The sequence below is a fragment of the Tursiops truncatus genome, chromosome 19, assembly GCF_011762595.2.
Source record: "Tursiops truncatus isolate mTurTru1 chromosome 19, mTurTru1.mat.Y, whole genome shotgun sequence".
Taxonomy (NCBI): Eukaryota; Metazoa; Chordata; class Mammalia; order Artiodactyla; family Delphinidae; genus Tursiops; species Tursiops truncatus.
In genome coordinates this window covers 46,600,545-46,615,937 of record NC_047052.1, presented here as the reverse complement: position 1 = coordinate 46,615,937, position 15,393 = coordinate 46,600,545, and the positions used below count along the sequence as shown (strand labels likewise).

At 57.8% G+C, this 15,393-nt stretch overlaps 1 protein-coding gene and 1 long non-coding RNA gene across 10 annotated transcripts; one reads left to right on the top strand and one right to left on the bottom strand.

Moving 5' to 3' along the window:
- The first annotated feature begins 2,914 nt into the window (after positions 1 to 2,914).
- On the top strand, positions 2,915 to 6,247 carry LOC117308973 (uncharacterized). Of its 6 annotated transcripts, none has more exons than XR_004523228.2 (5): positions 2,915 to 3,166; positions 3,725 to 4,451; positions 4,640 to 4,753; positions 5,178 to 5,889; positions 6,014 to 6,247. It is a non-coding gene; the product is annotated as an uncharacterized lncRNA (long non-coding RNA). The 6 variants fall into 6 exon arrangements; XR_004523230.2 differs by having other exon boundaries at positions 2,924 to 4,451; positions 5,178 to 5,306; positions 5,398 to 5,889; XR_004523229.2 differs by having other exon boundaries at positions 2,926 to 3,166; positions 4,302 to 4,451.
- Positions 6,248 to 6,787: 540 nt separating this feature from the next.
- EGLN2 (egl-9 family hypoxia inducible factor 2) lies at positions 6,788 to 14,488 on the bottom strand. 4 transcript variants are annotated; one of them, XM_033844313.2, is made up of 6 exons: positions 14,336 to 14,488; positions 12,235 to 13,298; positions 8,014 to 8,133; positions 7,436 to 7,572; positions 7,185 to 7,252; positions 6,788 to 6,925 (listed from the first exon to the last, which is right to left on the bottom strand). In XM_033844313.2, the coding sequence occupies exons 2-6, from the start codon at positions 13,060 to 13,062 to the stop codon at positions 6,870 to 6,872; spliced, it is 1,209 nt and encodes a 402-aa protein (XP_033700204.1). In that variant the 5' UTR covers positions 13,063 to 13,298; positions 14,336 to 14,488; the 3' UTR covers positions 6,788 to 6,869. The 4 variants fall into 4 exon arrangements, with proteins under 4 accessions (XP_033700204.1, XP_033700206.1, XP_033700203.1 ...); XM_033844312.2 differs by having other exon boundaries at positions 6,855 to 6,987; XM_033844315.2 differs by lacking the exons at positions 7,185 to 7,252; positions 7,436 to 7,572.
- Positions 14,489 to 15,393: the final 905 nt, after the last annotated feature.

Here is a 15,393-nt window from a genome sequence, read left to right as displayed (position 1 = left end):
TAGCCTGAGTGGAGTCTCCCCAAGGCCACCCAGAAGCTGGGACATGCTCTGCTGAGTATGGGCCTGGCTGGAGGGAGGCTTATAGGTGGCCCCCACATGGGGTGGTGGCTCCCTAATCCCCACACTGTTCCCACCACAGGCCAAGCACAGAGTCTGCCCCAGGGCCCAGGCAGGGACGCAGAGGTGGAGGGGGGAAAGGAGAGATTCAGAGGTCCTGAGAAAGAAAGATGGAGAGATGCGAAAGAGAAACACATGACGAAGAGAAAGAGACAGACAGAGATAGAGAGATACATAGAGATCCTGAAAACCAAAGATTGGGAGTGAGAGAGACAGAGGAGGAGAAAGAGAGGAACTGAGAAAAGGGGAGAGATAAGAGATGCCCAAAGAGAAGAAAGACAAGGAGATGCTAAAGTCAAGATGGAAATTAAGAGAGGCACAGAGCTGAAAAGAGACAGAGATCTGAAAGGACAAAAAGAGAACCAGAGAGAAGCCGCAAGAGAAGAAACAGAGACAGGCAGGAAGGGAGACAGTCACGAGGATTCAGCCAAAGACAGAGATTGAGAGAAATAGAGTCCGAATTATAGAGAAACAGAGACAAGAATTTATATTGTCTAAGAGTAAATGACAAACTTGAGATTAGATTTGTAATGTGGAACCAAATGAATTAAAAGGGAAGTATAGGGCTTCCCTGGTGGCGCAGTGGTTGAGAGTCCGCCTACCGATGCAGGGGACACGGGTTCGTGCCCCGGTCTGGGAAGATCCCACATGCCGCGGAGCGGCTGGGCCCATGAGCCATGGCCGCTGAGCCTGCGCGTCCGGAGCCTGTGCTCCGCAACGGGAGAGGCCACAACAGTGAGAGGCCCACGTACCACAAAAAAAAAAAAAAAAAGGGAAGTATAATATTTTAACCATAAGCACCCCAATGTTTACTGCAGCACTATTTACAATAGCCAGGTCATGGAAGCAACCTAAATGTCCATCAACAGAAGAATGGATAAAGAAGATGTGGTACATATATACAATGGAATATTACTCAGCCACAAAATTGGGTCATTTGTAGAGACATGGATGGACCTAGAGACTGTCATACAGAGTGAAGTAAGTCAGAAAGGGAAAAACATCTTATATTAACGCATATATGTAGAGTCTAGAAAAATGTTACTGATGAACCTGTTTGCAAGGCAGAAGTAGAGACACAGATGTAGAGAACACACGTATGGACACCAAGGAGGGAAAGGGGGGTGGGATGAATTGGGAGATTGGGATTGACATATATACACGTATATGTATAAAATAGATAACTAATGAGAACCTGCTGTATAGCACAGGGAACTCTACTCAATGCACTGTGGTGACCCAAATGGGAAGGAAATCCAAAAAAGAGGGGATAGATGTACACACATAGCTGACTCACCCCGCTGTACAGCAGAAACTAACACACATTGTAAAGCAACTATACTCCAATTAAAAGAGAGAGAGAGAGAGAGAGAAACAGAGACAGAAATAGGGATGAAGAAAGCCATGCATTCATTCAGCAACATTTACTGAGTGCCAACTGTGTGCTGAGCACTATTTTACGTGCTGGGGATACAGAAGTGAACAAGACAAAATGCCTGCTCTTGAAAAGAGCCTGAGAAAGAGGATCCATCGGAGAGGCTGGGGTGGGAGTTGGGGGAGGGGTGGCGAGGGCATGCTTGCTGCAGCCCTGCTGTCTGCAGAGTCAGTGCCTCTGAGCAGTGCCCTGCCCCTCAGCCCCTGCCAGTCACCAGGCAGACAAAGGCTGACAGGGAGACGTGCTACACAAACAGGCAGGAAGATGGGAAAGCAGAGACAGAGGGAGATTAAGGTAAAGACAAACTGGAAGAGGCAGGGAGAGAAAACGACAGACATTGAAAAGAGAGAGCACATGAGAGAGAAGACAAACATGAACAGAGGTAGGCACTGAGAGTGAAACAGAGAGAGAGAGAGAGAAATGGGAAGAGAGAGAAAGAGAGAGAGATGAACAGAGAAACACAGAGACTGAGAGTGAGAGAGACACTCCCAGAGACAAGCCCTGTCCCAGACTCTGCACAGCTCCCCCACGGTCTCCCCAGGTCTGGGCCCTGTGCCAGGTACCTGGCGGAAGGCTGGATCCGGCACGGCAGGGTGGGCGGCAGGGTGGGCCGCATTCCTGAACAGTCTGTTCCAAGTACAGACTCAGCCACAACCCCCGCCCCTGGTCCATCGTGGCCTGGCATCAGGCGGGGGTGCCCACTGAGGAGTCTAGGGGACTGGAGACCAGGGGTGTAGCAGCATAGGCATAGGACATTTGGGGCATCTGGGAGCCAGAGCATTGGGAATAGAGATGGCAGGAGTTCAGGGCAGGGCCTAAGTGTGGAAATACAAGGGTGTCAACCATGGGAAGGCAGCCAGGAGTCATAGGATAGGCATGGAAGTGCCAAGCTGATGGGCACCAGGACGCTAGGGGACTTGAGTGAGCATCTGGGAGACATGTATGGCATACAGAGCTCCAAGAGCAATAGGTGTGGGTGTGACAAGGGCTCAGGTGCGAGTCCCCAGGAATCACAGGCACAGGGCACAGGAGTGCCAGGCGAATGGACACATCACCAGGAGTGCTCTAAGAAGTGTATTTAGCAGTCAGGATGTTTTGAGTTATCAGAAGTACAAGGTACAGCGTTCAGTGGTCATGGGCCCAGAGGTGGCCAGGGGATTAGGAAGGCACAGCTATAGGCCAAGTGAGACGGACCCACAGGTGCTGGGGGTTCAAGAGGGTGCACCTGTTGACCAGGTATGCTGACATGAAAATGCTAGTGCATTAAGGCTGCCAAATAGGACAGGCTGAGGCAGGCACACACACACACAAAAAAGGCCAGGAGGAGCCAAGGCCAGCAGTGAGAGGGCTGGGGGCGGGGTGCAGACTTTGGGTTGGGGAATTACAGAATGAGCATCCTAAAGGCGGCCACCCCTCCCACTTTCAGTCTCCATCCCTGCTCCACCCAAGACCCCAAGGGAATCAAAGAGGCGAAGAGGTGCAGGCAGCCAGGCGGGGTTGGGGTGCACCCGGCGCTCAGATGCAGGCGGCCCTACCCCTGGGCCCGTACCGCTCCCGCTTCGGCGGAACTTGCTGCAGCTCGAGTCTGGACACCTGGACCGTGCACTCACGGAGGTAGCCCCGACAGTGGGTGGGGTAACAGGATTCTGGATTCCTGGAGCTGGGGCTGGGGGCTAGAACTCCTGGTTCTCTGAATGAAGACAGAGCTGAGGGCTCGGACCCCGAATCCTGACAGAGGGTGAGGGGCCTGGAGTCCTGCCTTCTGGGAAAGGAGACTGGGGGTGGGAAGTTAGATCTGGAGGGAAAAGGGGCAGTGGCCCTGAGCTCCTGGTTCAGGGCGGAGTCTCGCTGCCACCCCCACCCCCCACCCCACCCCACCCCCGACTCCCGGGTCCCAAGGGAGGGGGAGCCTGGGGCGAGTAGTCTGGTCCCAGGGGACGGGGAGCAGAGAGGTCTGTTCTGGCTCAAGGCTGGGGAGGTGCTGAGGGCCCAGATACCTAGTTCTGAGGGTGCAGGGGGCTGGGGACCTGGACTTCTAGATTTTGAGGGAAGGCGGTGGAGCTGGACTCCTGGGTCTGAAGGAGAAGGGAGCTGGGGTCCGGGCTCTGGAGTCTCGATGGCGGAGGGGTCAGGAGCCCAGACCCGGGCCCGCTGAGCACCGGCTCCGTGTAGCTCCCTGGACGCTGGGGTCCGGTGTTCACCGTGTGGCTGGGCCCGCGCCCTGCAGTGGTGCCGTGCAGCTACGCAGCGCAGCGGGACGCATTAGTGCTGCAAGCGGATGCCTTCTCCGGCCGCGGGGCCAGGGCAGCCTTCGAACGCTTCACACGCGGAAACGGTGAGGCCTGGGCGGCGGAAGTGCGGACCGGGAACGTCCAGTTTGCGATACGGAGCGAGACCGGGGGAAATGGAGCGGGGCCTAATAGAGTCAAGGGTTCTGAGGAGAGGTTGGGTAGGAGCCACAGTGTAGGGGTCGAATGGCGGTGGGGGAGGCTGGATCCTTGTGCAGCCAGTAGAAGAGAAGAGCCTAAGAGTCAAGGCCAAAGAGAGCCAGCACGTGGATGAGGAATCGGGACCAGCAGAGGTGCGGCCAATGTGCGGATAGGCCCGAGAAGGCTGGGGTAGCAACCAAAAGACCAGGAAATGAAGCAGAGCGAAGAGTTGCGAGGAAGTCGACTCCACTACGGGATGCTTCCGGGATGGGGCGTGGCTAACTCCCCGGCCCGTCCCCTTCTTTGTTCCACTCCCCCAGGCATCGTGGCTTCTAACGGGCAGCGCTGGCGGACGCTGCGCAATTTTGCACTTGGAGCACTTAAGGAGTTCGGCTTGGGTACGCGGACCATCGAGGACCGTGTCCTGGAAGAGGCGCCTTGTCTGCTTGGCGAATTTCAAGACAGCGTTGGTACGGCCTGGTCGGAAAAGGATAGGGACCTGTTGTGGGTGTGCCCTAGGGAAGGCGTTTGGGTGGAATGAAGCCAGTAAACCCAAGAGCTGGGTGGGGGCCGAGACACAGCGTATGACCTTGTCATGTTCCCACTCCCGGGAGCTCCGTTCGACCCCCGGCGGCTACTAGATAATGCTGTATTTAAGGTTATGTGTTCCGTGGTCTTTGAGAACCGCTATGGCTACGAGGACCCAGAGTTCCTGAGGCTCCTGGACCTCTTCAGTGACACCTTCTGCATCATGAGTTCCAGATAGGATGAGGTGAGAGGGTCGGCCCCCATCCCTCCCTCGTGTGCCCAGTCTATGCCAAATTCCAAGTACATGGACCTACCTACATTGGATCATTAGAATGGGGCAGTCTTAGAATCTTGGAATGGAAGAGTTTTAGAACCTACATCAAAGTCCTGGTCCAGTCTCCCCATAGGGACACGAATGGTCTTGTTCAAGGTCCTATTGATTTCCTGTCCCCCCAGATGTACATTTTCCCCTTCCTCCTAAAATGGCTCCCAGGCCCACACCACGGAATCTTCTGAAACTTAGCAGAGCTTAGAGTTTTCACCTCTCAGCAAACCCAGCAGCAACCGGCAGCCCGGGGAACCCCGCAATTTCGATTGCTTCCTGATCAAACGGGTAAGGTACAGGGCCCTGCTGCCCACCAGCAGATGCCTGGCTCCTCTACCCACAGAAGGACCCGGAGAGCCATTTCCAGGAGACATTGGTGATGACGACGCATAACCACTTCCTTGGCGGTACTGAGACCACAAGCACCACCCTGCGCTACGGACTCCTCATTCTGCTCAAATACCCAGAGGTGGTAGGCTTCTGAGCTGGACAGCTAGGGATGAGGCGGCTAGGGTTGTGGGTTGGCTGGAGGCTGGGGTAGTTCACATCTCTGCCGGCCCCAGCCAAAGCGCAGGCGGAGTTGGATCCCGTGGTAGGTCGAATGTGCGCCCCAAGCCTGGAGGACTAAGAACGCCTGCCCTACACCGACGCCACGCTGCAGGAGATCCAAAGCGTCTTTAGCGTGCTGCCGCTGGAGCTGCCGCGTGCCCTCACCTGTGAGGCCCACCTGCGCAGTCACTTCCTGCCCAAGGTGGCCACCAAGACTGGGAATCCTGCGCAGGGGCTGGGGAGGGCCTGTTAACAGAGATGAGCAGGCCTAAGCGTCCAGAGCACTGACTCTGGGAGCAAGAAAGTAGGCGGCCTTCCTTGCCGCTGACTTCGAAATGGGGTCTTGGATGGATGTGTGGAATAGTCACTTGCATATTTTTCAAGTAACCCTTGCACATCTCCCCAGGGCACCTTCATGATTCCTCTCCTTGTGTCTGCACACCAGGATCTCACCCAATTTAAGGACGCAGACTGTTTCAATCCCACCAACTTCCTGAATGACAAGGGTGAGTTCCAGAGCAACAACTCCTTCATGCCCTTTGCCCCAGGTCTGGGCTGGGCAGAGAGGGGACCAGCCTGGACGTGCCGTGGGGTGCATGGGTTTCTCATTCCACACCCCCACGTCCCCAGGAAAGCAATGTGCCTGGGTGCAGGCCTGGCCCGATCCGAGGTCTTCCTCACCTCCATTCTACAGCAGTTCTGCCTGCTCCCTGTGGGGAGCCCCGCCAACATCGACCTCACCCCGCAGTGCCCCCAGCCTTCCAACTCTGTCTGGTGGCCCGCTGAAGTCAGGTTCAGCCACCCTCTGCTCACTGGCTCTCAGACCTCCTTACCCTCTTTGGTCAATAAAGGCCCTGAATTGCAGACGGAGGCGTCTTCTTACCAACAGGGAGTGAGTCAGTCAGATGTGTGCAGCTCTGAGGTAAACTTTTATTTCTTGGCTGACAGGACTTGCAGGCCCATGCTCCTCCCAGCACCTTTCATCCTGCCCAGCAGCGGCAGCCTAGTCCAAAAGGTGCCGTGGCCAAAGGGGCTGGGGAGTCACTTCCTGTTCCAGGCTGGAGGAGTGGGGGGCTTGGGGATACTCCCCCACAACCTTTGCCAGCAAGAGGCCATGACTCACCCCAACCCCAAATCCTGCATCCTGGTGGGAGGTGGCAACGCCTCCTTCCAGCTCTCCAAACCTGAGAGGGACATGCATGACCAGACAGGGCAGGACACAGGCCCCCAGCTCCAGTAATGGCAGTCCCCAACACCGGCCTCTGCCCAGGTCACAACCCCAGCCCCCAGCCCAGGGCAGCAGAGGTCTCTCCTCCTCCTTGGTCCTCAGCGATGGATGGAGCCCTCCACACCAGGCAAAACAGAGGCAAAGTCAGAAGCAGCGGCAGTGGCGGGGCAGGAGCAGGCACCGTGACTGGCGGCACCGGGCCCAGGGCTCTCCCGAAGTCAGGCAAGCTGTCTGTCCGTGCAGCTCTGGGGCTAGCCACTAGGTGGGCGTAGTCGGCTGTGATACAGGTACTTGGACACCCTTCTGTCCTGATGCTGGGGGTGAAGGGGAACAGGAGACTGAGTCATCAGGGACGGAACTAAGAGACCAAGGAAACCTGGGAAGAAGGGGAGATGACCAGAAGAGATGGGGCTCATGCTGGGGATACCAGGAGAGTGAACTGTCTAGGGATGGTAGGCAAAGATGGGGAAAAATGAGTGACAGGATCCAGTGAGACTGATGAGGCGGCTTGAGGCCCAGGGAGGTACACGGAAGAGGAAGGCCCTGAGGGAGGGGACACTGGGAGGCCGGTACCTAGCTGATACTTGTCTTTGGCTGCTGCTCGCTCCTTGGCATCAAAATACCAGACAGTGATGGCGTACCTGGAGACCAGAGCAGCCCCAGAGGGTGGTTAGAGATCACTTTTCCTCAATTCCAGCCACTATATCCACCCCGAGCCGCCCCCTCTTGGCACTCCATCACTTCCTAGTCACTTCAGGGGTCTGACAAGACTTTGCTGGCACAGGGGGAGCACCTGGGCACATTCCCGGAAGTGTGGACCATACCTGGTGGCATAGGCTGGTTTCACCTCATGGGGGTTCCGCCGATCAGACCAGAAAATGAGCAGCCGGTCAAAGAGTGGCTCAATGTTGGCTACCACGGGACGGCCCTCAGGGAATATCTGCAGCAGGCCGCCATGCACCTGAAGGCAGGCCAGAGGATGAGGCAGGCTGGGAGTCCTGCCTAGAGCCCCTGCCTTGCACTGCCGGCCCCCAGGAGCCCACCAGGGGGCATAATAACTTCACACATCACTCCCTCCCACCACTCAGGCTCTCAAAATGAATGACAACGCAGAGTCTGCATCACCATGGAGATGGGCAGGAAGCTACTTAAGAAGACAGGAAATGGGGCGGGGGAAGTGCTGGTTAGGCTGGGGGCTGGGCAGACAGCACCATTCCCCAAAGAGGGGGAACTGCCGCCGCACAGTCAGCTGAAGAGGAGGTCCCATTTCCCAGAAAGAGCCATTGGGCACATTCCACCGCCCCCCTCCCGTGGGTTGGGAAGAGGAAGGGGACAATGCTAGAAGCTGAGCTGGGAAAGGAAAATGCAACGGATGCACGCCACCCCACCCCCAACATCCTACCTTGACATCCCAGTTCTGATTCAGGTAATAGATGCAGGTGATGCAGCGCCCATCGCCATGGGGATTGTCAACGTGTCTCACGTACCCCAGCCCGTTACCTGGGTAACATGCCACCATGGCCTGGCAGAGACGGATGGAGAGCGTTTACTGAGGCTAAGTGGCAGGGACGTTAGATAAGCAGCCTTCACCTCCTCTTTCCCACCCCTCTCAGCCCCTCATCTTTCCTCAGGTGTCCTGGGCTCCAAGGGTTCCAGCACCCAGACTTTCTCCTTTTCTCCTTTTTCAGCCAAGCCTCCATCCACAAGAAACCTCAGCCCCTGGGCCTCAACAGCCCAACACACACACACACCTCACGCCCCTACCCCCCGCGTCTGGTGCCAACATGCAGCGCAGTGAGCAACTGAGGGCTTGGTTTTTTTAAAGATAACCTGACCCCACGTCAGACATTTCACTAGGATAAAAGCAATTTAAACATTTCCTGGTGTGCAGGGATGTGGCTTCACAGCCCCACACCAGGAGTTCTCTCCTTGAGCTGTAGAGTTGGAATGACCTGGGACACTGATACCGAGGCCCACCTCAGAGGTTCTGATGTACTTGGTCTCAGGTGGAGCCTGGAATTTTTAAAGGTTCCCCAGGTAATCCTAATGTGCAGCAATGTTGAGAACCACTAACCTTACTATAAAGAATACCCGCTAAATAATCTGTCTCCTACACAACTGAACAGGTGCCAAAACCCAGAATGTGACCAGAACCTGAGATCTAATCCCAACTCCAAGGAAAACCTGCCAAGTAGCCTTGGACAGTCTCATCACCTGAATGGGCCTCAAAACGCCTCATCTGTAAAATGGGGCTAATGAAGACCTTCGGTTTACAGCAGTAGCATGAACCCCTCCGAGAACATGACTTTGGAGGCTCCTGACCCCCACAGATCTGAGTCAGACCTTGTTCCAGGTCTCGGCTTCTGTGTGCACAGGTCTAGCCCCAGGGTTCTCGCCTCCTCTCCTGGATAGCCGCCACTGCCCTAGGCAGCCCTGGCCATTCTGAGTCCTGGGCCTAGCCACTCCGGGCCTGTTTCTCATCAGGTACCCAGCAAAGTGATGGATGTGATGTGAGGAAAAGGGCCCAGGTGTTCCTGCAGACCTATCTCCTGGGTTCAAGTCTCAGTGCTGCAACATAAGCTGTGATGTTCGGCAGATGACGGAACTTCCCCATCTCCAGTTCCTCATCCATGAAATGGAGCTAACACTACTTCTTTGGAGATTTTGCCAGTTTTGCTCGAGGGTGGGGTGGGGAAAGGGGTCCAGTGCTGCAACCTCTTCCCGCACAACCCACCCCCACAGCAGCCAGAGGCCCTTTACTCCAGCTCACCACTGCTCAAACCCCTTCAAGCTCCTCGCTGCATCCCAAAAAAACACAAACTCCTGACCACAGCCTCCAAGGCCACTAGCCTCACACTATCTCCAGCCTCGAAATCCTCCTCACTCTTCTCTGACCAGGCCAAGCTCATCCTCAAGGCCTCTGCACCTGCCTGAACGCTCTTCCACTCGTCCCCCTTGTTATTCAGGTCTCAGGGCCAGGAGCACCTCGAGTCCTCTAGCTGAAGGCACCTGGGCTGACTTCCCATTCCATCCCTCTCAGTGCAAAATCAGCACAGGTACCTGTTTACCTAGTACTGGCCGCCAGGGCCAGGCCTGTCTCCCTAGTGCCAAGGAGGGAGCTGCTAATTAAAAGCGCTCCTCTGGGTCTCAGGGCCTCCATTCCATCCTTCCCGTGCACCCTCACAGGGTCTCCCACCATGCAGGCAGGGACACACTCTGTAGTCTGTCAGGGAATGGGACTCCTGTGTGTGTGAAGGTAGGCACAGGAACAGGCCCTTTAAGGCCCCCCTCCCCCCACATATACTCACCTGGGAGTGGGGCTGGGGGTGGCATCCTCCGGCCCCCGAGAAGCATCTACTTCCTGCCCCCACAAGGGAAGGGACAACAACCAGAGTAACACGGAAACTTGCTCCTCACACTTCCATCTCCAGGAAGGGGCAGCTAGGACCACTGTGCATGCACACCCCACCCCCAATCAGAACCCCAGGTCTCAGCCCACAGCAGCAGGCCCCACCTCCAAACTGCTCCTAAAGGGGCCTCCCGGGGTCACCTATGGTAGCCCTTGATGCCAATGGGAGCCAGTTCCCTCCCACCTGCAGGCCCGCTGAGCAGAGGATCTAGGGAGAGGAGGAAGGCAAGAGCACAGGAGCGGCACTCGGGACCGAGAGGCAGGTTGTTACCAGCCCAAACCACACTGGTGATCTGAGGCCCCCCCGCTGCCGTGACCACCCCACACTGTCTTACTCCAGAGCTTGGGGAGGGAGCCCAGATGTTGCCCTCTGAAGGCGAGGAAGCCTGCAGTTGCTGCCTCACGGGGGCAGGGAGGGTCTGAGAGGAACTCCAGTGGCTGGGTTGGCTCTTCCCCTCCCTTCTTAGTCCAGCCAGGCTTGTTCTTACCTCCCAAGGCTAAAAAGTCTCAACACCCACCCCACCACCCCTCCAGGGCCTGCTCCCAACCACATCCAAGGCACCAAAGGAAAAGAGATCTGCGCCCTCTCCCCTCCCCTCCTGAAATGGCCACAGCCTACCTGGGGAGTTAACCTGGTTTTCCTATCCTGTGGATGAGCAGAGGCTCAGAGAAGCATCCTGCCCTTGGCCACTCAACTCTTGTGGTCTCCCCACCAACCTCCCTCCTGTGAGGATGGGTGACCCTGGGGAGATGGGGCTCAACACCTTGTGGCTAGGGAGATTCCCACTGATCTCTCCTGCCACTGGGAGGGGCCGCCTCTGGCCCTCCAGCTACCGAAGTAACAGGAGGGAGAGGGAAGCAGGACAAGTTCCAGCTGGGGCGGGGAAGCCAGTGGCTTCGGCCCGGGGGAGCCCTAGTCCCCGAGCCAGCTCCAGCCTGAGACGGAAGCTGCAGAGACAGAACCCAAGACAGGATCTGAGGGAGGAGGGAGAGGACATCAGGAGCACAGCCTCATGCCTGCAGGGCAAAACACAGTCTGTGCCATCAGCCAGGTATCACTGGTGCTGTGCAGTGGGCACTCCCTACCGGGCCTTGTCCTAACACCGCCAAACCCTGGACTCAAGGCCAGGATCCTCACACCCCTCCATGAGGAGAATCAACATGTCAGCAGGCCAAAAGGCCCTACGGACTACTGTCTTGTGCAGGCTCCTAACCCCAGGTTCCTGAATGGGCAGCGGCAGGCCCAGAAGGCCCTGATCACTGACCATAAACTCCAATCAAATGAGCATTTTTTTAAGACAGGGTCTGTGGTTTCTGGCAGATTCTCAAACAGGCCCAGGTTCCAAAAAAAAAGATAACTGCTACTCTAAAACAAGAGAAAGAGACCAAGAAAAGATACAACGGCAGAGGATCAAGGAAACAGACCAGAGCCAGACAAGTATAAAGTGACGGAGAGACAGAACAGACAGGATGGAGGACAGGGTCTAGGATGGGGAGGGATGGGAAAGATGGGGACATAACCTCCACCTGGGCCGGCACACAGACACCCCCAGAAAGCCGTCCACGATGCAGATGCCACAGTACGGCATGCAGTGCACAATGCAGCCCGGCACCAAGCACAGTGGGCAGTGCCTCCTCCCTCAGCCTGGCATTGGCCTCACCACTGCCCCCCTCCCCGTTCCACCTTCTGGTTCTCCTACCCGGGAGACAGAACAGACAGACCAAAGACAGGCAATGGACAGGATAGACTAGACATACCCAAGTACATGAAAAAATAAGGGAACAGGGAAGAACAAAGACAGGGGCAGACAGACAGGTACAGACGGCAGAGGCAGAAACCCGTGCCTGTCTACACTGAACATTCTTGGTCTAGGATCCAGGAACAGACATCAGGTGGCTGTGAACCCCACCATGGCCCATGCACAGATGTGGGACTACGACTGTCGGCACCTCTCCTCAGGTTCTTCAAGAGGATCCCTGGCAAGGTCAAGAACCATGGTGACTACGGGCCAAACCCATGGTTTACAGGTACACAAACTAAGGCCACAGGGAGTGAGAGCCCGAAGTGAGCTCCAACAGTCCCTGCGCCAGAGCTGCCTGAACTCTTTTGTGACCCCAGAAGCCTATCTCCAAACCCACTGGTGCTCAGAACACTAGGCATCCAACAAGTGCTGGGCAGCCCCCCACCCCACCACCCGGTCCCTGCAGCCTCACCTTGGTGCGCCCATTGATGACGTAGCTGCCCAGCCTCCCAGCACAGTGGCGGATTACAGCATCCACGTGGGCCATGAGGGCACCGATGCTTCGGCAGCCTGGCTCATGGCCTTCCACCCAGGCAATCTGGTCCCCACGGATGCTGCGTGGCGGGATAGCCCGCTGGCTCACTAGCTGCCCATCACGCAGGCGCCCGCCCCGCTTCAGGGCCTCCACCTCTGCCAGCACTCGGCCACCCAGCGCCGCCCCCAGGAAGCTGTCCTTGACGCAGATGCCATAGTACCGCATGCAGGGCACAATATAGTCCAGGGCCAGGCGCTCAGGTGCAGCGGGCAGCACCTCCTCCCTCAGCCCGGCGCTGGCCTCACCACTGCCACTGCTGCAGCCCTCCCCCTCTGTCTCTGCCTCCTGGTTCTCCTGCCTGGCCCAGGGCCGCTTGCTGGGGGCGGGGGCATCCCCACCATCCTCTGCCCATTTCCGTTTGGGGGCCTCGGGTCGGGCGCCCTGGGCTGCCAGTCGCTGGCACCCCTTGGTGACCAGTGCCGCAGCACCCTCACTCTGCAGTGGCCGCAGCTCGCCGCCATCCTGCCCACCGAAGCCCTCCCGCAGGGGGCTGGCTGTGGTGGAAGTAGCTGTAGCTCTGGGGGTCCCACTCCCCGCCGAGGCCTCACCAGGCCCTCCTGGACGGTGGTAGGAAGACAGCAGGGGACAGGGCAGGTAACTCTCCACCCCCATCCTGGCCCTGCTAGGCTCCAAGGGCTCTGACACCGAACCCGGCAACTGAGGGAGAGCCTGACTCAGGGGCTGCGGCTGGCACGGGCTGTCCATGGCAGCAGTGTCTTCATCCCCCGGGCATGGAGGGCACGGCCCAGGCCCATGGTGCCACCCTCCTCCACCTCCTCCTCCTCCACTTGATGCAGCCGGGGGCCGGGGCGGCTGGGCCTGGCGTGGGGCAGGATGAGGCAGGGCAGATGGCAGGGGCTTTTCTCGTGCCCTGGGGGTGCTTGCTGGTCCCCAAGTCCTCTGCTGTCCCTAGGGGCTTGGGAAGGGACCTGTCACGGTGGCTGGAGAAACAGAGAGAGAGAGAGAGAGAGAGAGACAGAGAGAGAAAAAGGAATGTGAGAAGAGCTACAGGGAAGAGGGCTGGGCGAGGGTGGGGAGTGGCAGGGGCAATAGATTGTTAGACTTAGCTATAAAGACCCCAAAACCTGAGGCCACGTGGGGAAAAAGACTCTGGGACTTGGGTGGAATCACTAAGAGACAAGGGGCAATAAGGGGGCAGCTGGAGGGGTGAGACTGGGTAGCTGATCCACAGGCAGAGGACTGCAGTGGGAGCTGTGGGCGAGAGACACCCCCAGACAGACACAGACCCACAGACAGAAAAGAAGGAGGGGACTTTAAGTAGAAAAGGATGGCGGTGTGGGAAGTAGGAGAGTTAGAAACAAACAGACTGGGGGTGGGGGCGAGGGGGGGATCTGCCTGGAAGACACAGAGGGAATGTGGGGATCTACAGACCGTGGAAACTGGGGGATCCAGAGACAGAAACACACACCGGAGAAGAGCAGGGAGGGTGGGCCTGAGACAGCCGGGCAGAACCCAGCCCAACAGGAGGAAGCCCGTTAGGGGCTGACACACACCCAGACGGAAGGGAGGTCCTGAGACAGACAGACGGAAGGGACCCGTGGGAGCAGGGTCCACAGCGACAGAGGGAAGGGTGGAGGAGGGCTCATGCACTCGGGGAAAGGACGAAGGAAAAAGCGCCCCCCTCCCAAGTCCCTTCGGTGCGGGTCCCGGGGCCCCTCGGGGCACAGCAGGAGACGAAGACAAGGCCTAAGGGCCGCTGGAACCCCGTGTCCCCACCCCTCCCCTCCCCCTCCGCCCGCTCCCTGCTCCCCCCCCAACCCCCCCAACGGCCGGCGCTTAACATGCCCGGCGCGCGTTCCCTCCCCCACGCCCCACCCCCACCCTCCCCTCCCCAGGGTCGCCAGGCTTCGCCACAGAGTGCTGGGCGCGCGCCCCCGCACCCCGCCCGGCTCGCGCCGGCGCCCGGCCTCAAGCGCCTTCTCCGCCCCGCTCCATGCCCTCCCCGCGGTCTCCTCACCGAGGTTTTTCCTCCGGCCCCGGCGCCGCCGTTTGTGCCAGCCGCCCTGCGCCGCACAGCGCGCCATACCCCGCCCCCACCACCCGCGACGCTCCGCCCCCGCCTCGCCCGGTGGGCACGTGACCGCATCCGGGCGTAGGACACCGGGCTTGCGCAGGCGCGAGCCGCGCGGGGCGGGGCGAGGAAATTCAGAACACCCTCTCCCTCGAGAAAGGGGAAACGGATCAGTCGCCGACACAAGGTTTTTATGCACTCTCCGCTCCGCCCCTTCTGCGCGAGAGGAGGAACGCAGTTAGGAAGGGCTGGATCCGGTGGGGGAGTTTCGGCACATATTATGCCAAGCGAGTGGGAGGGGCATGCAAATAATCCTATTTACATAGACAGGACCGCCCCCTTGGAGCCGAGAACGCGGCGGAACGATGAGTAGCAGGGTAGGGGAGGCATACAGATCATCGGTATTATTTACATGGACAGCTCCGCCTCCTCACAGCCCAAGAATAGGAATATTGAGAAACGTCTGAGCAATTAGTTGGGAAATGTATGTAAATTTGCACGACAGTAAGTAATTTACATAAGGACTTTTTATAACGGAGGAAAAGAAGAGCGGAACGTCCTTGAGAGAAGGGAAGAAGAACAAGAAGGGACGTGCAAACATTCTGACTCGCTCCACCCTGCCCCATCGGGACAACTGTGTGGCACCCGAATAAAACAACCTAGGAAAGCTACTCAGAGAAGACATTTGCATGACAGCCTCGAGTCTCTGGACGACCTGACCTGGGAGGACTATGCAGATGAGGTCATTTAAATGCCCCACCCCCTCCGCCAGCACCCAGGCTGAGCAGGGACTCAGGCCTCCCGTGAGGGTGGTTTAAGGCCAAACTGGGGTTGGGAGAGCAGTTGGGAGTGTCCTCAGTGGGCTGCACCTGTCCCTGGCAGAGCATGTGCGGGTGTCAGAGGTTCACCTGGACACAGGAGGCAACACACTGATCTCAAATATGCACAGGAGTCCCGGTGACACAAAAGCCCACACAGTCTTCAGGGGCACACACAGGGTTCAT

Coding starts and splice junctions, on each gene's coding strand:
- EGLN2 (XM_033844312.2), bottom strand. CDS start 13,062: ATGGACAGCCCGTGCCAGCCGCAGCCCCTGAGTCAGGCTCTCCCTCAG. Junction 8,134..12,234: donor TCATCAATGGGCGCACCAAG/GTGAGGCTGCAG, acceptor CGTCTCTGCCAG/GCCATGGTGGCATGTTACCC. Junction 7,573..8,013: donor ATCAGAACTGGGATGTCAAG/GTAGGATGTTGG, acceptor GCCTGCCTTCAG/GTGCATGGCGGCCTGCTGCA.